The sequence below is a fragment of the Pseudomassariella vexata genome (assembly GCF_002105095.1).
Source record: "Pseudomassariella vexata strain CBS 129021 chromosome Unknown BCR38scaffold_15, whole genome shotgun sequence".
Lineage (NCBI taxonomy): Eukaryota > Fungi > Ascomycota > Sordariomycetes > Amphisphaeriales > Pseudomassariaceae > Pseudomassariella > Pseudomassariella vexata.
Genome location: NW_024467970.1, coordinates 717,086 through 739,445, shown reverse-complemented (window position 1 = coordinate 739,445; position 22,360 = coordinate 717,086). Strand labels below are relative to the sequence as shown.

General features: G+C 50.8%; 6 protein-coding genes across 6 annotated transcripts; 2 read left to right on the top strand and 4 right to left on the bottom strand.

Annotated features, from left to right (window-relative positions):
* Nucleotides 1-4,163: 4,163 nt before the first annotated feature.
* BCR38DRAFT_499783 (uncharacterized protein) lies at nt 4,164-5,270 on the bottom strand (the record flags this gene model as incomplete). Its single annotated transcript, XM_040864802.1, has 1 exon — nt 4,164-5,270. One exon carries the CDS (start codon nt 5,268-5,270, stop codon nt 4,164-4,166), a length of 1,107 nt encoding a protein of 368 aa, XP_040711700.1.
* A 1,074-nt stretch (nt 5,271-6,344) lies between these two features.
* Nucleotides 6,345-8,766, bottom strand: BCR38DRAFT_413202 (uncharacterized protein; the record flags this gene model as incomplete). The annotated part of the gene is made up of 4 exons (XM_040858807.1): nt 6,345-7,853; nt 7,907-8,200; nt 8,248-8,663; nt 8,718-8,766. The coding sequence occupies 4 exons, from the start codon at nt 8,764-8,766 to the stop codon at nt 6,345-6,347; spliced, it is 2,268 nt and encodes a 755-aa protein (XP_040711699.1).
* A 285-nt stretch (nt 8,767-9,051) lies between these two features.
* On the top strand, nt 9,052-11,136 carry BCR38DRAFT_71539 (DNA-directed RNA polymerase I subunit RPA34.5-domain-containing protein). Its single transcript, XM_040865579.1, has 3 exons — nt 9,052-9,878; nt 9,938-10,251; nt 10,297-11,136. Exons 1-3 carry the CDS (start codon nt 9,172-9,174, stop codon nt 10,965-10,967), a joined length of 1,692 nt encoding a protein of 563 aa, XP_040711698.1. The 5' UTR covers nt 9,052-9,171; the 3' UTR covers nt 10,968-11,136.
* A 707-nt stretch (nt 11,137-11,843) lies between these two features.
* Nucleotides 11,844-14,569, top strand: BCR38DRAFT_446902 (L-Aspartase-like protein). The gene is made up of 3 exons (XM_040861121.1): nt 11,844-12,416; nt 12,609-12,824; nt 13,095-14,569. The coding sequence occupies exons 1-3, from the start codon at nt 12,176-12,178 to the stop codon at nt 14,498-14,500; spliced, it is 1,863 nt and encodes a 620-aa protein (XP_040711697.1). The 5' UTR covers nt 11,844-12,175; the 3' UTR covers nt 14,501-14,569.
* A 1,958-nt stretch (nt 14,570-16,527) lies between these two features.
* BCR38DRAFT_413199 (uncharacterized protein) lies at nt 16,528-18,623 on the bottom strand (the record flags this gene model as incomplete). The annotated part of the gene is made up of 5 exons (XM_040858806.1): nt 16,528-17,225; nt 17,285-17,344; nt 17,393-17,544; nt 17,609-17,765; nt 17,879-18,623. 5 exons carry the CDS (start codon nt 18,621-18,623, stop codon nt 16,528-16,530), a joined length of 1,812 nt encoding a protein of 603 aa, XP_040711696.1.
* Nucleotides 18,624-20,500: 1,877 nt separating this feature from the next.
* BCR38DRAFT_352354 (uncharacterized protein) lies at nt 20,501-21,898 on the bottom strand (the record flags this gene model as incomplete). The annotated part of the gene is made up of 2 exons (XM_040856703.1): nt 20,501-21,419; nt 21,477-21,898. The coding sequence occupies 2 exons, from the start codon at nt 21,896-21,898 to the stop codon at nt 20,501-20,503; spliced, it is 1,341 nt and encodes a 446-aa protein (XP_040711695.1).
* Nucleotides 21,899-22,360: the final 462 nt, after the last annotated feature.

Below are 22,360 nucleotides of genomic sequence, written 5' to 3'. Positions count from 1 at the left end.
GCTTACATAGGAAATGTAGGGGGTGATGGGATATGAAATCCACTGCGAGTCTCATCCCACCATACGGCCACAAAGCAAACCTACCCACCTTGGAGACTTTTCGCGCTCGATTTTACATCCAGAATCGCTTTTATCAAGGGTGTGTGTCTTTCTTAGTAATATGTCGTTTCAATACAGAGAATCAATCGGATACATAAATCATTTCACAGCGACAATACGCTTCTTTGCTCTGCTACTAGCCTTCGTTGCAGCTGGCGGTTCCGGCCCCCAACGCTGAGTCATCCTGATGGGGGCTTTTCCTTTTTGGAGCAATGCAGTCTGTTGGACTAGGAACCTTTCCTGGTTAAGATGAACCAGTCCTGCCATCTTAAGTCAACTCCATACCAGTTCTAAGCTATACTTGTCTAAGTACTGTACTCATCTGAAGTTGTACCGGTAGAATCTCAAAATAGATTGCACAGCGAGGCTACTTGACTGTCTATATATCGCTGATGAGGAAAACGAAGCTGTTCACCACTGCGTTACTGGCTTAGCTAGCTATGTTGGTGGCGGCTGCGTTGGACGCTGTAATGTGATCCGGTTACTTCGGCTGCGGGGCTTGCGACGTAATGCCTGTAGTAGTTAATCTTCTGACTATGACTAGGGCTGTCAGTAACAGTTTGCAAGTACATAAATCATCGCCTTATTGTGTGTGAAGAAGACAGTGAAACACTTCTGGCAGGTATGTCGCTGGGGCACAAGATCCTGGCTTGGCCTGCTGGCGACGTTGAAGCGCTTCCTGCTGTTGATTCTCGCGCTCTTCATCTTTTTGACGGCGTACCTCATCACGGTTTGCGTCTGGTTCGGTATTCAGCCCGCTGACAGCTTTAAAGCTTACGGCAATGATCATGTTGCTATTTGTCCGACTGTCGGTCGCAACCTCGGGCCGCTGGGCTTCTCTAGTTCCTCACGAGTGTAGAACGTCTCCCCACAAGCATATTCAAGATCGTAGTAAATATTATGCCTGCCGGCGGCGTACTCCTCAGGTACTTTCCAGGAAAATGGTATCGATGTTTTTGGTGCTATCTTCGTGCACGGAGGCGACTTGATACATGGGAAAACTAGTCTAATTGAATGCCCTCGAGTCGAAGTGAGCGTGGGATCTGTGACTTAGAAATCACTTGGCGAGGCTGTAGTGATACGAAGAGCCGGATTTAATGAATCCGACACGGAACGCTAGCAATCATGTGTCCGGCATCTCAATTTGGGACTCTATTTAACGGTGCATTAATTAAGTAAGACACAAATTTCATGATACATCTGATTACTCGTCAAGCCTAAAAACGGCGGTTTCACCCACTAATGCAGAGTATGTAACCTAGCTCACCTTCATGGCCTCAAGATCAAGCCAGATCAATTCAAAGCTGCATGGCTCAGGTACATACGAAGTACCTTAAAAAAGTACATGTGAAGTAAAACTCATGGGTCGGGTTCTGGCGCTTTGTACAGGATTATTGACGATCACTGGGCCTGTTCAAGCTGATGAGGGGGACCTTTTGGTTACCAAATGGGGAACCAGTTGAGCTGTGCATGAGGAAGTCGTGTCCTTCCTAGGTCAGGGGCTTGCTGGTATGGTAACAAAGATTTCTTCAGTCATCCGTACACCGTCTATCCAGGTCCACCCCGCTCGCTACCTTACCCTGCGATCAACAATGCCGCATAACACCCGGGGAGCGTAAACGGGATACATATCCCTGAGATGTGCATCTAGCAGGGTCGAGATCCCATGTGTCCAAATACCCAACCCTTACCTGGTATAGTGCGGGGAGGGGGTTCATCTATCAAGACCACGAATATCCATCCTTGGGTAGTTTCAGGCCGCCGAAGCTACAGTAAGGACGCGATGCCAGGTACGACGGCGCTGTTGAACACAGAGACCGGAGACGAGCGAGTGTCTGGACTGTTCCCTACATGTACCCATCACATCGATCGGAATTTGGTTGTTACTAAAGATTCATCCTTTCTGGACACTCTGGGTTTTCAATGGTATGAATCGCTACTTGGTGTTGCAAGGTTGATCGTACTTGCGAGGCCCCAACGGCCCAAATCTTACACTTTGTCCACGCTAATCTGGTAGGCGTGCAGGCTTCCATATCTTATCCAATCCTCCGTGTGTTGTGTGTATCATGCGACACATAGCTCCAATTTGCGTGTGTGGATTTGTTCGTCCATGTGTTGAGTTCAGACTTCTCCCATAACCCCATGCTACACCATCCAAGGCATGGAACGAGGATAAAATATTATTCAGTTCTCCAACAAGCTCATTTAGCATACAAAGAGGATTTGAATTGGCCCCCTGCGAGGCCGGCAAGATCCCGATCGACCAGCCGTCCAGCATCTTGCGGTGTTGTCTTATTCCCACGCTGGTCCTGACCACCAACGCGAACCAATCCGGAAATGTTCTAGTAGGGCGCCTATGGCCGCGCTGGAAGCTTTGAGACAGACCATTTTCTTGACACCACCTTCCTATTTCTGGAATTTGTTAGGATGACCGGTCACTGCTCTAGAAAGTCCCAGTTCCGACAGTGGTGCGTCTTCCGAAAACGATAGATCAGAATCCCAATAACAACACAAACGACAGACTTGCACGGGAAACTTTTATTTTTTTGTTTTGGGTCTTCGTCTGCGCCCTGTCAGCCTGACCCGTCGGCATAAAGGTTCTGTTCACCTGGGGGGCCCCCGCAATCCCCTAAGTACAACCCCAAGCAGTTTGCAACCACCCCCTAGGAATCAGGGTTCAATCAAGGCCGGCCCAGGTCATCGGGAATGTACAGGGCTAGGTGTATCCCAGTTGACACGAACGCAAGCAATCTACGCCGAGCCTGATCTATCAACGATCGACCGCCACTTGCCCATCAACGTAGTATGTCCATGTAAAATAAAACTGGCAACTCTTAATTCTAGAACACATCACGTATCGAAACTCGGAACTTGCGGCCTTTAGAAATTGGCCGTCCCCGCAGCTCGGTGTTTCGTTGGCTAACACAAGCTATCTCAAGACTGGCAACACACAAGCCCAATCTGACATGTTCATGGAGACGATACTGAGAACTTCGAGGCTAGAAGAAATTTAGGGTCTGCCGCCGTGCCGCTACTCATTGTCTTCGGCCACTATTGTTTCAAGACGACGGAAGTGACCACAAAGGATAGCTAATATCCAAGCCACTCATTCATCTGATCTCGCCTGTCTAGTAGCGAATGCGGACTTGGGGCGCAAGCTAGAAGGAGATCGCCTGTGGCTTACTGCGTCACGCAAATGTAAACGGGCGCAGAATAGACGATCGTTGGGGGAGACCATCGGTCAAGAATTTAGTTCCTGGGACCTTACTAGAATTGTTGCTAAGACTTTTACTAAGACTTACCGGTCAAGTACCTGCGGCGGTCAGTAGGCACTCATCCCAAGTTAGCTCGAGTGGTTTCTCAATACTACAACGCATGTCTACATGCCTCCTATCCGTTAATACCTCAGGCTTTAATTTATCACAGTTACTACATAATGTATAAGTTTGAGCCTTGTGGGTTAAATACCTATTATCCTATCAAAGCTCGAATTTACCCTGTTTTGGTAGAGGCGGTTAGTGCTTTACGGCGAGGACCTATATTCTAGTACTCTCCTAGGCCTCTGCAAAGGTTGTTGGACGGAGGGGGGCATATGAGTCGGGTACACTTCCTGATACTGGAAAGAAGCCGCCGTGGGCTATATTGGGCAGGGCTTTTTGCACATGCTTCATGTTGTCCTCGATGATCTGCGGTAGACAAGCCAAGGCACGACTCAGGTACTCCGAATGGACCTGCCATTTGTCGTTGCGAAGCTCAATGGCCTTCGCTCACCCTTGTCATCTGTTGTGTCCGCAATCGTCCATTATTTGTTGATATTCACGATAAGTCGCATGGGTTAATGGTCAAAATATGAGTAAGTAGTGTTCTCAGTACGTCTAGTTTTTCCTTTGTACAAAAGACCCAATTTGAGCGACACAAGTTCGCAGTATACGTATATCATACGATAGCTGGGACAAAATGGCATTCCCATGTTTCAATCTCGATCAAAGCAACTTGACCACATACTAATACCAAGCAAATTCCCTACATCGCTTTGAAAATAATAACAGCAGAGGTGAGAAACTCTATGAGCACACAGGGACTGCGACAGGGACACCGTTGCGGCTGTCTTCTGTGACATCATCGCTAACCTGCCCCATCACCGGTCCATGGTTGTCAAGGTTTTCGACGTCCTTGTCATTACATTCCTCACCCATGCCCATCGCCCCCATATCGTCAACTCCCGATGTGTGAGCTCTGTTGTGAACATCAGTTACACCTTTAGCGAGTCCACAGGCCGCGCCATGATCATTCATTGAAGCGCCAACTAGCTTGTAGTTCCCAAACATATCATCCTCAACTTCCTCGACACTGGAAACTTCGACATGTTCCTGATGATCGGTAGCAACCGTACTGTTCACCGGTTTGTTCGAATCGACCCAATTGACCGCCCTCCCGTTCTCAGCGCCCGTCTCAACCACCTTCCCGTCCCCAGAGGCATGGTCAACTCCCTCCTCCACTTTCAATTTCGTCTCATCTCCAACACCGTCCTCCTTCACCGTCCTTATCATCCCCACTACCCCCTGTTCCCCCCTGCCCCTCCCATCTAACGCCCCAAAACAACTCCCCAACCGCGGCCTCCCCTGCCCCGGTCGAGCACTCTTCTTCCAAGGCGGATGATCCGCCTCAGGACTCGTCGGTAATAAATCCGCCTGCTGCGTGACAGGCACCTTAGCCTGCTTACCCTTATACCACCACCTTCCCCTTGGCCCATGGTCAAGTGCGCTTCTGATGGCGAGCATCTTCTCCCGGACACTCTCCTCCCGCTTGAAGTAGGCCCAGAATTGCGGCGCCACCGATCGAAATAGCCACACATCCATGTTGTGCAGCTGCATTTGCTGAACTTTCCAATCGTTGTGTCGCTCGCGCCAGCGCTCATAATACCATAGATAGAGCCGGAATTCTTTGTCGGTGAAATTTTCCAGACCTTTATCTGAGGGGCGGGGCGGTTCTTGGAGGAGGGGCTTGATGGAGGGACCAGGCAGGAGAGGGTTGATGGAGGGCCAGAGTTGGGGGCCTGCGACGGCTTTGGCGATGTAGAACCATGTTGTGAAGTCGCAGGGATTTTGCAGGGTGAAGTTGACGGAGGAGAAGGGGGTGATGGATAGATCTGAGTCTTCGGGGAGGGCCATTGTTGATGGTTTCTATGGCTTAGGGTAGAAGGCCGCGGTAGTCTATTGAGTGTCTGCTTCGTCGTAGATGGATGACTTTTGAACGTCTGCCTAGCGGTTACGTACATGAACTCTCGCAAAAACGCGTGTAAAGGAAGAACAATGAGACATTAATAATATAGAGGATAGAGGGCAAAGGGCATTTAGGTCATGCCCGAGTAACGGACACTTGATATCTTGACATCATATCTTCGTCTCATCGGCGGCATACTCATTGATGTAATGTGCTGGGATTCGTGCCGTAGTAAAGGCCGCATGAGGCAACTTGTGCAAGCTTCGTCCCTGCGTGTCACATCCCGCAGCGACGTTTCGGTCCGCCGCGTCTAAGGGCCCTATGCCACCAAAGTAATCCTAGGCTGTTCCAGGAAAACACTGGTTCGGTGGGCTGTTCCGCTTGGCCTTGATACGGGAGATGGAATTAGCAATGCCTTTGTCAGCGAGTCCTGGTCATCGAAGCTCGTACGGGCACGATCAAAGAGAACGCCAAATGCCATACCATTGCGTTCCATTCTGGTGGCGTCCGATGTGTGCTCGACCGATATGGGTCAGAATCAGATACTGTCATGTTACATGGCATTCTGAACCGATGAACTAGTCATGTCTGGATTTTAAGGTTGATCTTCGCCCCTTACACCCATCCCGAATCTGCATCTCGTTTCATGGCCGTGCATGCGACTCAGTCTTGCTTTCGTGCTAGCTTAATAAGGTGCAGTTAAAACAAATCGACGTCTTTGAAGTCCAAACGCTCAAAGTTAAATGGGAAATCTAGACTTTGCCCTGTAGAAATTCGATTCGGCGGGTATGGGATTTGTTTAATGCTAAACACGGACAGCTTCAAAAAACCTTCCAGCATGAACTGATTGTCCCAGTCCTGCTTGACCAGCGCGCCACACTTGTAGGGCTCAATGGCAGTATATCCTGACCGTTGAGATCCACAGGAGAGTAAAATGAAGTCACTGCTGTCCTGGAAGTTATACCTGAATCGGGCACAGCATTAACTCAGCCAAATTTGCTTGTTCTGTGCCTATATGCCTGCTAATCACCATTACCAGCCGACCGGCCAAGGTCCCTCCGCACTTTCCAAATCCTGGACCCGACACCACGTTTCTGGCCAGCATGCAGGACTTCAATCCAGGGTATGGATGTCGTAACCGCGTCGGTATTTCCTGTATCGATATCCGCCACCGAGAAGGCAGCGCCTTCACCGTCCCTCGAGTCAATGTCGCTGGCTCCTTGCTCCAATTCTGCTGTCTCGCCTGTGTCCTCATCTCTGGACTTGTAATACAAGTCTTCCGTATATGCCCAGCTGGCAGGATCGAACTTGCCACTTACAAGTACTATATTACCTCCCTTTTCGTTGATCTCCTCGAGCTTCCCCGGCGCTATAGGAGTCAACAGCTGAAGTATTCCCTTTTCGGTGTCAATGCCCCTGACGAGTGCTAACCCGATCGTGTGCGAATGCCTGGGATTCAATGCCGTCTCCTTGCTGATCAATGGTATACCCTCTGGGGTGGCCGTTGCCAGCTTTGACAAGTCATGACTGTCGTCAAGATCCATCTGCATATCAGACGCACTCTCGTCGGCTTCGGCGGAATCAAATGTACCTTCCATCTCATCGTACCTCGCCCCTCGGAAAGCGAGAGCTCTCTCGACTTCAACTACGGCCACAATTGTACCGTTTATAGCTTCCGCAAGCAACTCAGGAGGAGCTTGGTAGCCATAACACAATACTCCAAGTATTCCCGGGTGAAGCCCCGAATAGTTCACCATCCAGGGGGGAATTGTGGTGAGAGGATCTGAATTCCATTGAACCTGGCCACGATTCGTGTTTGCCTCCGCATGGAAATATGACATCAACTGCATAGTACGCAAGTCGGCTGCCGTCCGCGTTGTGTACTGGCAGCTCTGTGATGGGAGCCGAACCAGGGAACTAGCCCGACACGCTTCCTCAAGGCCCTCGATGACTTCAACTGGTCCGGTTTGCGACATGAACATCACCTCCGTTGGTCGTAGTCCCCCTATCAAGGTCGTGATGAGATCCAAGCCAGTCCCTTGTATCCATCCCGGCATATTAACGACAAGAGGGCAGGCACTTAGTCGGTTGCGATAATGCGTCAGGAGATCGATCGCCGCTGCACAATAGAGTTGTGGATCTGAGGCTGGCGAGACGGAGGCAAGTGTATGTGATCGTATCATTCGGGTGCTAGAGCTTGGAATTGGTCGACAAAAAGATGGACCCAGGAGAGGTTCCGTGACATGGACAAGAGTAATCTGACCAGGAACACAGTGTTCGGGCTGCCCAGGGTCTAGATCCAGGACAGCAACGCCAACAGAATGCCGATTCTTAGTACTGTCTGTCACAAGTTGGTTGGTCAAAATTTTGCCAAAGGTTGATTTTCCTGATGATTTTGGTCCTGTGACCATGACGGAAATGGCTTTCGAGCGAGATGCAACTACTAGCCGTTCAATCTCACGATTCCATTCTGGAGGCGAGATCAGAGCGTTGAAGATGGCCCTCTTAGGTCGATCATCAGACGTGAATAGCTATGGAGAGAATCAGTATGTCTATTGCAAAGAGGCAAAAACAGCATACCTACAATCTCGAAAGTGCTCGTGGACTTTTCCCGCTTCCTCTGAGCTTCTGGACTGGATTCCTCATTCCAAAGTCGCTGGAAGTGAGGCGAGAGATTACCAAGCTTCCTCAAGTCATCAACATCAGGATGGTTCTCAAGCTCCAACACTGCCTCATCTGGACATCGTATTACAGGCAATGCATGGCAATGTGGTGCATGAATCCAGTGAATCTTTTCCGATGGCCTCAACACAGCACCACATATCGTGACATCGCCAATGATAACGCGTAACCCATAACTACCTAATATAACGAGGCGCTACGTTCATTAGCATTGTTTCTGTAAAAGAATTCAGGGGCACCAACCTCTCCACTCGATAACTTCAACTGCAATTTGCCTCCAGATTTTTTCTGGAGATTTGACTTGGTTCGTTTGAAAGTTGACAATGGGGCGAAAGGTGTTTGCACTGCTGGTTTATCTGGTGCGTGCAAGTTGATGTCGTTCACTTTTCCTGCAGGCTCTGTTGGTTCGTCTACGTTTGCAACATTCGACAAATTCGTCTCTTGGTCCTTTGATCTGACAGACTTGTCCTGGTCTGCCTTTTCCAACGTTTTCGTCTTCTTCCTCCTGACCCTAACTGCCTTTTCGGGTTTGTCATCGTTAGTGGGAATGACAGTGGCATTTTCTTCATGAAAACCCGGTGTGCTTGGTTGGCGATCCTCTTCTTGGTTCGCTGCCGACGTCTGGGCTCTCTTCTTAAGTCGAGCAAAAGCACTCATAACTGCATGCATGTGAGCTTAACGAAGTTTCAGTGCTCAAACGGGTTAAGGCATACCTTGAGGAGGCTCTGCAGTGTCCAATTTCCGTCTCTTGTTTGAAGCCATCGCGTGAATATAAAAAAAGGTTCACTGCACTAGATTCTCATATATAATTGAGCCAAAATCGCGCCTCCTTCTTGATGAGGCTGAGTTACCGCATGTGTACAAGTACTTGCACCAACAGAAGCTCTTTTTCAAAACCTGCAGGCCCTGGTGTTATGCCTAAAAATGACTTGCCTGAGCCTGCTGTTGTGAATGCGCTGCTGTGGCACGGGCTCCGAGTTTCTCCGGGCTCAGCGGCCCCCACAACGGCCCATACCCTGCCCCGCGTTAATTGAGACGCGCCGTCATGGTGGACCAAACTTTTATTTTTTTTTAGGCGTGTCCAAGTATCGTGAGTCTCGCCGACCCGTATTCACTTTGGTTAAAGCGCACCTCATCCTCCCACAACCCGGCAACCTGGCACCTGCGATGGCACCAAAAAGCTCCATTGGCTCGCTTGCGGCGATGAAGAAGAACATCAACGAAAAAAAGAGCACCCCTGCTATCAAATCCTCGTCCATTCGAGCGCGTGAGCTGCCAGCCAGTTCAAAGAGCAGTGAGTTCGTCGAGGACTCAAGTAGTAGCAGTGGAAGCGATGGCAGCGACAGCGATGACGGTATTGAAGCCGCTCGGAAGAAGCTCGAGGCCAAGAAGGCAACTGCGCTGAAGCCCAAAGTGAACGGAATAAAGGCGGTCCCAGCGACTGCGACCGAGGTACAGACTGCTAAGAAACCCCCCAAGGCCGACTCGGAATCCGACTCCGAGTCAGATACCACAAGCTCCGGTTCAGACTCGGAGTCTGAGAAGAAACCAGCCCCGAAAACAGATGCAAAGAAAAGTAGTACGAATACTTCGGACAGTGGCTCCACTAGCAGCGAGAGCGGCAGTGAGAGCGGCAGTGGGAGCGATAGTGAGAGCGATAGTGACAACGAAGAGGAGTCAGGTGCAAAGGCCCAGTCTGTCGCAAAGACTCAAACTCCGGCGAAACCCACGACAACCAAGCCTGCAGCACAGGCAGCAAAGAGTACTGAAGACAGCGACTCTAGCTCAGAAGACAGTGATGATGAGAATGAGGTGGACCCCAAGGCTATTGCTAGTATCAATGGAGCCTCTGGTGCTAAACAAGCTGGTCAAGTGTAAGTTTTTGCCATTCAGTCAACTCCTGGTTGCCTCCCACTAACATCACTTGGCACAGTGCCCAACCCGCATGGCTCGAGAATTCCGAGTTCATGATTCGCAAAGCCTCGTCAGACAATCCTGGCAAGGAGGTTGCCGACTTCTTCAGCAAGGCCAATCTGGAGGGAAAGCAGGTTTGGTACTTTACTGCACCAGCATCACTACCAATCACTGTTCTCAGAGACATGGAGATCGATATGGCGAAAGCTGCGGCCGGTGGTACCATCATCAAACATCAGGGCGACTCGTATGGCCTGGACCTGGAACCTTATGCTACAAACAACCAAGTCCAAATCCTCATGGCCAACAAGAAAGGTGACAAGTGGTCTACTCGTAAGTTTGCCTCCACCACCTTGCTTGCGTAGCTAACATACTTAGCAGTCTCCCACGGTGTCGACTCGACTGTCCACATTCGTCGCGAAGCTAAGTTCGGGGGCGAGAGCACGGTCAGCGCAACTGCAACAGATGACTATGTGCGCCGACCCAAGCCCATCCGAGAGCAGCCCGAGGGACTCAGGGCCCGCTTTACTCCTATTGGCGTCCCCAATCCGAAGCCGGTCCCATTCACTAGGCCGGCAGTCAAGGCCTCGGCTATAGCGTCTTTGCGGACCAAGCCTGCTGCCGAGTCTTCCTCCGAAAGCGATTCAGATGAGGAGATGACCACCACAGCGGCATTGCCCTTCCAGCCAAAGCCCGTTGCCAACGACAACCTAAAGCGGAAGCAGCCTGTGGATGAGAGCGGCAGTGACGACGATGACACTAGCAGCAGTGATTCTGACGAGGCTGAAACTTTGCCTCCACCAGCTAAGGAGACCAAGCCAGCAGGGCAGCCCGCTAAACGAGCCAAGATGCTGGATTCCAAGTTGTCGGCTGACATGGCCAAGACCACTTTTGCCACCCCGCAAATCCCCAGTTCACAGGCATCGAAAATTACCAATAGGTCAAACACCAAGGATTCGACACCAACTTCAAAGAAGGCAAAGAAGCATGAGCCCCCGTCCAAGGTTACACCTGTTCCTCCCCCGCGAATTGGAATCCCGGGCAAGTAACGCTCGCCGAGTTCTCGCAAGCGGAAAGAATAGCATTGATTGGACTGGACAAGTATTATCGGGGTCCTGATTCCCTGATTCTCGAAAATCATCACCGAGCACTGTGCATCTACCCTAACCCTTAGTGGATTTGACGTCGGGTACACTTGGTTTACATGGTCTTCACTCCCTTCACCCCGAGTTTCTCGGACACAACTTTGGACCCATTCTCGGATACATCCATGGATGGTGTCATCAGATGTGCCATGTCTAGGAATAATGCTCTGCGCTAGCTGCCCCATTGTCTATACGGGCAGGCATCTCAGCGCGTAAATATCATTTTGAGTTGAGAACTCACTTTAATGGATAGATTCCCAAAAATGGCGTTTTAAGGATTTGCGGTATGGCGCCAGCTTGGTCGAAGATGACCCGGAGATACCGGTTGCTTGATAGTCTGTTTGGTTGATACCACAACTAACACTGATTTGCACTAAGCTATTGATTCGTGTATTTCTTCTAGTGATGAAGTCATAATCTTCCATACTCCTCCATACTCCATTAGATGTAACTGAACTGATACAGACTAGGTGATACGTTTCGTTGCCTCTTGCTTTTGTTCCTCGTGCAGCTGAATTCTGATCAACTATTAGATAGATGACATTTCAGGTGTTACTCGAACAGGCCATTGAAGGTGAGGCTCTTCACGATATTTATCAGCGGTAACTCATACTCAACCACAAAGTTGATTTCGATTACTAGTTCGGAATAATCGATTTGTGTGCCTTGTGACAATCTGTTGTTCTCAGCTGACACAATGCAGAATATTCAATGCTGTGGTGCGTGCAGCAGCTGCTACGCAAACAAGCCCTGATCAATTCACCGCCATATGGCTGACGGCATGAACGTGGGATAAGCTGCAGAAGTAATTGTCACTTAGCAGGTTGTTTCCTCTTATCAGACGATGGCAATGCCGGGTTTCCTGCATCTATCATAATTGATTGTCCCCCGGTTGCTGCCACCAACTCACTCAGTGGTTGAAGTAGGTGAATTCTTGGCGAGAGCAAATACTTATTAAGTCGCCACCACCATTCTTTCCATTTAGTAGTCCTTTAGATTTTTTTAAGTACCTACCTACTTACTGACTCGTCATTACTCGAGTGATACTCATACTATTCGCTCTTACACTTGATAACATTTATTGGCATCATAAAAGAAAGAATCGGCCCAAGATGTCTTCATTCACGAGCTTGGTGCTCACCAACTGGCAAGAGCTCGAATTGCTCTGTGCACCATCATCACAACAAGAACAGGCGGTGATCCCAGTGACCAGCCGCAACCTAACCGTTGCGCAGGTTGTGGCCGTCTCGCGAAGACCCTTGTCGTCGCGGGTGCGCTTGACGAACGAAGCACTGGACCTCATTGCTAAGTGCAGCAACATTGTCACCCAGCGGCTGGCCGAGGGCAGCGTCAGTATGCAATTCGACAGTTCTTTACGCCCCCCTCTGGTCTTTCTCAGGAGCAGAAGATGTCTCGGAGAGCTAGCTAGCTAGCCGTCTTGGGGAGCCTTTTGCTCTTGAGATATGACTTAGGACTGGCTGGCATCTGAGTGATGACTCGAATTTTTCTTTTCTTCAAAAGTGGCATATGCTGACATTGTTGCAGTCTACGGTGTGAACACAGGGTTTGGCGGTAGTGCAGACACGCGCACCAAGGATGTGATCGATCTGCAGCAGAGCATTTACTCGCACCTCATGTTTGGGATCCTGGCGGGTACGAGGGCTGGAAAAGACCAGAATTCTGTTGCGGATCTGAACACGTTGGCGCTCAATGATGAAGTGGCAGCTACTTGGATGCCGGAGTCGTGGGCAAGAGCTTCGAGTAAGTCGCTTCTTGTGTGGTCCCCCTTTTGGGGTGTGGAATGAGATGACCTGTGCTGGCTTTCTACTGGCGACGAGTGAGCCCTAATGATGATAGTGGAAAGTGCGGACCATACTGCATTTTTCACTGTAGTCTAGGGGGGGCCTGTTATGACGCGGAGGTTATCTCATTCCCATCCCTTTCGTATCTCCTTACTTCTTACATAGGCGGCAGCCTCGCATTACCCATCATCATTCATTAGAACAGCATCGCTAACCAAAATCCCTACAGTGCTAGTCCGCCTCAACTCCCTTGCAGGTGGCGACTCAGGCATCCGCATCTGCGTCGCTGAAAACCTCGTGCAACTCCTCAACAAAGACATCGTCCCACGCATCCCCCTCCACGGCAGCATCTCCGCCTCGGGCGACCTCAGCCCACTAAGCTACGTCGGCGCCGTCATGCAGGGTAAACCCAACGCGACCGCGTTCGCCGGCGACCGCCGCATTCCCGGCGCACGTAGAGTGGTCCGCGCCGACGTGGCTCTCGCCCAGGCCGGTATAAAACCCACCGACGTCCGCGCCAAAGAAGGCCTCGCCATCGTCAACGGCACAGCTGTCTCGGCGGGCGTCGCCGCTATCGCCCTCCACGAGTCGATCAATCTAGCCGCCCTGGCACAAGTACTAACAGCCATGAGCGTAGAAGCTCTCCTCGGCACCGACGAGAGCTTCGACCCCTTCATCGCCCAGGTACGCCCACACCCGGGCCAGGTCGATTCCGCGCGGAACATCTTCGCCTTCCTGGCTGGCTCGCAGCTTGTCACGCGCAATGATAATGTCCGCGCTGCCGCTGGCGAGCTGAGACAGGACCGATATTCTATTCGGACCGCGAGTCAATGGATCGGCCCCGTGCTCGAGGATTTCATGTTGGCGCATGCGCAGATTTTGTGCGAGCTCAATTCGGTGACGGATAATCCCCTGATTGATGCGTCTCGTGGCCGTATTTTTCATGGGGGAAACTTTCAGGCTAAGGCGATTACATCTGCGGTGGAGAAATTGCGTCAGGGGTTGCAGAGTTTGGGGAGGATGTTGTTTAGTCAGGTGACGGAACTCATCAACCCGGTCACGAATCGCGATTTACCGCCCAACCTTGTAGCTGACGACCCTTCGTGCTCGTACTTATTCAAGGGCGTCGACGTGGGAATGGCAGCGCTGGCGTCCGAGTTGGGATTCCTGGCGAATCCTGTCGGGACCCATGTCCTAGCAGCCGAGATGGGGAACCAGAGCATCAATTCGCTCGCCTTAGTATCTTCGAGATATACCATGGATTCCGTGGCGGTACTGTCGCAGCTGATAGCTTTTCACATCCTGGCGGTGTGTCAGGCGCTGGATTTACGCACGAGAGCACTGAGTCCTGAAGGGAAACAGTCGGTCGAAGGCACGGCGGCTAATCTGGGCAGCGCGAGCAAGCGCGTCTACGAGTTTGTGAGGAAGGAGTTGTGCGTGCCGTTCTTGACCGAGGCGGTGGTTGGGGGCGCGCATGCGGCGAGGCAGAAAGAGGAGTCGGTGGGGACGTTTAACACGGCTGTCTATGAGGCTATCAGATCGGGAAGGCTGTATAGGGTGGTTATCCAGTGCTTTGAGGATGTTGCGACGGCTTCTCCACCGGGTTCGCAGGAAAGCAGGAAGGCTAAGTTGTGAAGGGTGGTTTGATGGAGGGAGAAAATAACACAGGGGCATATTACTTGATGCATGGTAGACAGTAGCACCGGCATACTAGATATGGGACAGCGAATGCATTAACTTCATAGAAATGCCGAGACCTCCCCTCTCAAATCATGCCTCCATATTATACTGCTGGTTCCACGGTAATCAGGGGTACGCAGTTTGTTTCACTTATTGGATGAGTATAATCATGGCTGTAAACATATGATACTAACACTTTGATTCAATTCCTTTTAAGCTCGGCATAGAAACGGCAAGGGCTACCATCGAATCATGTGTGGTTTACCCAGGTGACAGACATCGAAGTCGGCCGACCCTGGGAGAGACAAAATGAGAGCAGACAATCTGGAGTGGGTTTTCACACAAAATTCCAAGATTCTTGGATCGTAAATACCCCCAAGGCCCCATCAGCAAGCATCACAGTTGGCACAAGTAGTGATAGTCAGCCGAGTCTCTCCATCTAAAGAGCTTTTTGGCACGATATTCTTCGTGGACAACCCATCATAACGCCGCAAGCGTATCAATATTCCCTCGGAGTGTTTGGCTGTGTCTATAAGGCATCAATGGCAACTTCCAAGTCGACAGCCGAGCAGAAGGAAGTTGCCGACAATATCTCATTTGTCGCTCTGCCCTCCATTCCCCAGCTTGGTCATCCATGCGACCGTCCAAGCTACCATTCTCGCTATTGTCGGAACATGGCCTACCCAGTATTCTAGGAGAAGCGTTGGCAAGGATTCATGAGCGATGCAGTTCCCTAATATCGTTGGTTCCCAGGTCGCTTCACAGCCCAGCTTCTCCGTGATGACCATACAAGCGTCCCAGATGGGAAACCTTCACTTTTGCGCCCAGTCCGCAATACCCTTAGCTTGTTCAACGTCTTCAAACGAGGAAGCAAAACGAAAGAACGTCCCCAGCCCATCATTTCGGTGTCACATCTAGGTGCGCCGATCCCAGCACTTCGGGGTTGATGCTCAGATCGGCGTTGTCGGACGCATGGAAAATCCAATCATTCCATCGAATGATCAGGATAAGATGTTAGAGGCTAGACGAAACAATGCTAGCTTAAGTATAAGTGAGACGTATTGTAGAGTCAACTGCTTAACGTATAAGTCTAGAGTCTTCTGGTTGGGTAAGAGCCGTGGAGGTATTCATTGGACGTTTTTACTCAGTTTGATGCTGAGGGTATTATTGGACTGATGATGGTGGTAGCAGACGTGAGTTTTTGTTCGGGCGGGAAGCACATATGTCTCTTAAGACACTTGCTCCCAGCTTCGTAGGAGTTCGATAGCCACCCTCGTTCGAGCTATGTGGGGTGAGCGGAGCGTCTGGTACGTGGTGATTGTGGTCGTTAGGTACGTTTCCGATGATAAGTCTTGGAGGCAATTATTTTGGGAGGGTGGTTTATGATAATATTGCGTCAAGGCAAACTCGAATATGGATGTTCTGGTCTCGGTGGGATCCGACCATTGAAGAGAGGTGGGGGGACAAGTGCGGGTTCACAAGCCTATTGACGTATACACTCGCATTGTCACGCAAGATAGTCATGCCGATGAAAGGCATGGTTCGGCCTGTAATTTGCTGTCCCGTTGGGCGTTAGAAACCGGTAGTTGCTTGAGAGTAGCAGCTTGAAGAAGTCGAATTTGCAAGACCTTCCGGGCGGCCTTCGTACACATGTACAATATAACATATGGTTGTTCTTGTTTTCGAGGTATTCTACTGGAAATCGTTAGAAAGTGTAGCAGTGACGAGTAAAGATCGCAGCTGCGACTGTTCATAAAGACAGTGACGCACCGCCTCGTGCCCTTTTAAGGCATCTGAAGACATCCGGTTTGAAAAGTGCGAATGCACAGATGCTGCTTCATTTGGTGCGAAGTGAATTCTTGAAGCCCAGCCCCAATGCAGGAACATTGAACAGCTAGAGTAGGGCGGGATGGAAAACACGAGGCACATAAGTATCCTAGGGGTCCCGGTGGCTTCTCTCATGCCAAGTACCTTTGCTCACCCTACATCTGATTGTCCTTCCACATACCAAACAAATCAGTCAACCATGCATCATCCCCGAAATCCACAATGGTCGGCTCCTCTTGTGTAACTTCCTCGCCAAGACTATCTAACGAGTTTTCTCCTCCGGGATTCCCAATCGCATCGTTCTCTCCGGGAACATGACCCAACGCAGCACCCCAACGTGTAGCCGTAGCTCGCAGTGCGGTCGCGCCCCTGGAAAACAAATCCCTATCCCTCTCACCAACCACTATATGTATGGCACAAGGGACCTGGGCCATTCTATAGGCCACCTCGTTCAGTACGGCCGTCACGTCGAGAGCCTGTCGCACAGCTGCCCGGTCCCAGTCAGGAGCCTCGAGAAGTGACAGCCGATAAAGCACGTGTATCGCATGATTCCAGTGAGTGAATATGGCGAAAGGCATGGTGACGTACTCGTGCAACCCGAAGGATAAGAAGTTGGCTATGCTGAGCTGCACTGCATCGAGACAAGCCTGAAGGACCTCGAGGCGAGGCATGTCAATCGGTTTGGAGAGGTATTGAGAGATTGGCTGGGACCTTATGTTATTAGTAGAGGGAACGGGGAAAGGAGGTGGATTCGTTGCATGAAGGCTAACAGGCATGGTGATGGGGAGAGGGTGAAAGGCGGCGACCTCGTTGATGCAGGATTCGGCATGATGAAAGTGCGACATGATCGCTTCTGTTAATGCGTTAACGTCGAAGCTTGCCTGAGCTCACTCCAACAAGCGGAAAACCTACTGTCTTGAACGAGAGCTGGTCCGAGACTATTTTTCAACTGCTCCAATCTTGCCCGCAGTGCTGTCATATACAGCAAGGGTGGCCCAGAGGATTCGTGTACGTACTGACACGACGATATTCGAGATACTTCCTGGACGATGAGCTTTATCCTCGCGATGGCCACCAAGAATTCGTCGCCGGCATATTCGGGCTGTTCAGCCAGCGACTGTACACACTCGTCCAATTGCGGGCCGCACCGAACCACGTCAACTCTTAAGAAGCTGGAAATGTTGCACACTTGGTTAGACCCTCTCCAACGTACATTTTGGTTGACGTGGCACTTACGCCGAGCTTATGATGAAACACGCAAGGATCGCTCTTCTCTCTTCATGGTTCTGAGTCTTCGGGGGCGGCTTGTGATGCAACTGCGGCGATTGGAGGCAGGAACTCCCAGTTGCTTCTCGGAGACGATCAAGCCGAATATCAGATACTAACGAGTTAGCTACATTGATATAGCTACACAGGAACGATTTCCCCCGTGTTTGATAAGTCGACCTACGTTGTCAGTCAACAAACAAGACCGAGATTAGCAATGCGAAGTGGCAGTCAACTCACCACCCGAGGTATACCAAAACGCCCAGCAGCAAGTCCGCTCCAGGTCGACAAAGACCCTACGTGCTAAGATCTCCCGTATGTTGTGGCCCAGTCTGTTCACCTGCGTGAGTGACCTGCAACATACAGCTCTGATGTTCAGCCATAAAAAGAGCCTTTCGTCTTGCAATCGCTGTGCTGTCATCTCTGGTGGGATGTAGATAAACGGCAAGAATCGCAAATACTGGTGGTGGAAAGTGTTGAGGACTTCTTCGGCTTCGGCTGGTGTAAGCTCAGTTTCCTGCGAACCGGACGTCGAAATCGAGTTCGGGGATGGATGCGAGGTTGAGCTTACAACCATGGTTGATGGCGTCTGAACAGATGGAACATGGCAGCGGGTATTGGCTATGGGAGGTTCAAAGCATTTTTCCACCTGATATGAAGAAACATAGTGGTGGTCTGATGGGTAATTGGTATATCCTATGCTACTTGGCACACCCAAGTCATGGGGTTGCGCAGCTGACTCCGCAGGAGGGCCGGACGGTTGCCTCGTAAGAGTCTGCTGGGACCGAAGCAAGGTCACGAGATCTTCCAACTTCTCCTCGAGCTGAGATGGCCTAGATGCGAGCGGCGGTTTTCGCAAGTTGCGCTTCCGGACCGACGACGAAGGGCGACATTCTTGTCCTCGCCGGGAGCAGCTGCAATCGCAACTGAGTAACACAACATCATCAATGACAGAGGGATGATACCAACCGCATGCAAGCAGCATCCCTACGTCTTATGCATTTGCATTTAGCTTTCGAGCAACCCATACAAGCATGTCCATAGGGGGCTGTCATCTCCTCGGCCACGTGCGTAGGGGTCTCCATGAGTTTACTGGTGGTAGGGGTGGGAAAACCGAAGTCCGCCGAAGTCGAAAGAGGAGCAGCTCTACATAGTGGAAATGTGTCGAAATTGAGTGAAAATACAAGGAGAGGAATTTGATTTTGAAGACAACAAAACACCCGGAATTTGTTGGTTGAAGCCGAGTTTATCAGTCGTGTAAGTGTGAACATTGTCTCTCTAGGGATTCGACTGCGGGGTCCGGAATTCCGCACGTCCAGGGGCTTGAATCCTACGGGATTCGGGCTTCGAGCCGCGAAAGCCGACTGGCTTGTTCATGACTGATCACAGCCTCGATTTTCGTTAAGGCGCAAGCAAATCGCACAATAGAGACATGTGTGGAGACTGTTACCGTGTAAATGAAGCCTTCTCTTGGGAAGAAAGTCGCGATTTCTGTTGGCGCTCTGACAAAGAGATGTAATCGCTTGATGAGTTTCCGGGCCTACCTTGTGTCTACCTCTGAAAATGCGACCAAACCGACAGTCGACGACTTCAACAGGCCAGATACAGGTTCCGGCAAGCATTACAAATATATTTGGAAGCTTATAATTTAAATTGATAAATCATTGGGCTTTCAGAACCATTATGATCTTGTTAAAGCGCAATTGGATAGTAAACCCCCATCACTCCAGTTGTACCTGCTAATACGCGTCATGGAATTATGTTATGGGCAAGTTGTTATTCGAGTAGAAGCGCTGGTAGCCAGGTCTGGTACTGTAACGAGCTGATGTATTCACCTCCATGTTGCCTATGAGATACTCGGAGAACGACATGCGATTTTATAGCACATTTCCAAGCGCGTACGCTACAGACATGATGGCTTCCCTTTTCATAATGGCATGATCTGAGCGAGATGCTAGTTTCGTTTGATTCGCGGGCTTCTGAGTGAGCCGGTCGACGGAACCAACCGAATAAAGAGACGACTAATTCTGATGACATCTGGACTGGTTAGACTCGCGCATTATTGAACTTCAGGTCAGCGGGCCATATAACGTCAACTTTCGCATCACCATTTTGACGTAGACCAGAAGTTGACCACGGCCGTACTTGTGCACCGACACAGAACTACGCTCATTTTGGTTGGTAGTTCCTGCAGAAGATTTGCGTGGTGGGGCTCAGACGCAGCAGCGGAATAACGACGAATCAATATTGGTGGCGCCTCATTTGCCAGCAAATCAGTCGAGAATTAGCTTGGCGCTGGTAAATAATGTAGCTCCGGCTAGACTGGCTTGACCAAAGCAACCCCGAAACGTCGTCTGTTTAGAATCTGCTCTCTGTCTGTAGTAACTCTTTTGCCAGACATTGATCGTCTCCAATCAAGCCTTCCCGGTGAAAAAGTTGGGTTCAATTCGGTCGCGCACATCTTACCCGACTGCGGAATTCGGAGCTCGCCAAGCTCAACTCTCGCATCACTTCCGCATTTGGTTTGCTTCTGAAGGGGTCATTGAAGCACTTTCCAAGATAATATATTACTTTTTACGTTTATGTCGTCCATGTCATTCGTACCCCCTGAGGGGGTTATCCATCCCGATGGCTCTCTAAGATCCTGATATAATTCGTAGATGCCTCGTCTCTCGACCAATGCCCAGAGTTGGGATGTCCATCCATACAGCCTGCCGAAAACGACTGTGTCTGCCGGTGCCGATGCCGATGCCGGCCTCCGGCGACGTGATGCGCCGGGCCAATGAACCAAAACGCCGTGCTTTATGCTTCGCTCCCGTCCCGATGCGTTTATTAAACCCCGAGGGCCTTGAGACCAGAAGTCTACCGTACCACCACGTCCGTCAACTCGGTTTCCCCTGCAGATTTTGCTTCGCTGCTGTACCGGTCACCGGTGGTAGGTATCGGGCTTGAACTGCCGCTAGCAATGGTCGAACCGTCCCAGCCCGAACTGCTACCAAGGGACCACACATCGCTATCATCGGCTCCTTGCGTCTCAAGCAAACCGAGTCCGTATCCATATTCCTCATCCACGGCTTTCCTCATCTCACCAATCTCGACATAGTCATATTCCCATCGGCTCGACTTGTCCGGCTGCTGATGAGGCAGCCATCTTGTTCTGGCAACGAAGAAGATGATGGCAGAAATCAGACTCCCACCGACGAGGTCCACCGCGTAGTGATGGCCCAGGTACATGGTTGCCCACCACAGCCATCCAACGTAGAAGATGAAGAAGGGCCGGAAGCGTGGGAAGCAGTGGCTCATGAATAGAGCGTGGAGAACAGCCGATGCCGCGTGCATGCTGGGGAAAGCACCGAAAGGAACTGGCGCCGTCGAGAAGCTGGTCGTATACATGTCGACCCCGAACAGCGCGTCCACTCGCGCTAATCCCGCCGGGTTACCTGGCATTCCATAGTGTGCAGGCTCCAGACCGTACAGGTTCTCGTACCACGGCGGTGTGCACGGGAAGACCAACGCCATCGTCACGCCGATGATATTCAACCACCCAAAAGACTTGGCGAACACTGGCAGAGTTCGTGGTGCGGCAAAAATGAACATTAGATTGGAGCAAACGGCCGGGTTGAGGAAATGCCCAATGCCATATGGTAACCATGCGAAGAGATCGAGTATCGGGTGAGTATGCGCGGAAAGGATATTGGACAGATTCGCCCCATACAGCACGTTCTCGAGAGCCGGAAGCACCTTGACCCAAATATGCGGACGAACTTCAGTCGGAATGTACCTGTTTTTACGGTCAGTTTCCGCATGTCCCGACGGCGCAGGCAGGACGCAAGCTTACCGGCTGGAAAAGAAATATAGCAGGTACACCCAAATCGGCCAAGACGGGAGAAAAAACTGCCTCGTCGCTGGCATAAGCAACAACAGCACGTATCCAGAGGCTGCGGCAGTCTTGAGTAGAGGTGCTCTCGCTTCGATGACCCACAAGCAGCCAAGCGTAAAGGCCGCCAGAACGACGTATTGCAAGTCGAACAGACTCCATTTATGCCTCCTCAGAGACCTCAAAGATTCTGCTGTCGAAAATGAAGTCTGGAGAGATGCGATTTTGTCCGGTGAGTTGGACGACTTTCGCTTCGAATTACTACGCCGCCGGCCACTTTTGCTTCGCTGCGAGATCGGGTTCAACGACGAAAGATGAAGTGTTTCTGGCCATTTGAGGTGTAGTTTCGGTCTCGTCTGAAGCAGGGTGCTGAAATCCTGCATCGCGGCGGCGAAGCACCAAGCGGCGCTGTCGTAAGCTGCTCTGGGAGCTTTGGAGTTGGCTCACGGGACGACGGGCGCGACTGTCTCCTCGAGGGGAGAGGGAGGGGTCGATGACGTACGAGTACCGGTCGACTGCGTGTGTGGTCTGAGTTTGTTATAAGATCATTTCCAGAGTTTGGTATTTGTTAACCGTCGCTACTGGGTGCAAATCACAGCAGTGAAACCAAAGATCCGGAGAGCTCTATGGCTTCCACGGGGACGAGTGACTTCATATGCGAAAACAAGCACCACAGCGGATAAGACGGGAGCAGGGATGACAGTCAAAATTTCCATGTTAAACGCCCCCTCGATGTTAATTGGTAATCGTTGGTTCTGCGACCTATTACACCAAGTGGAGCAAGAGATGCTTTATCCATGACAACATGCGTCCAGACGACAGGGACTGTAGCGCCAAATCACAAG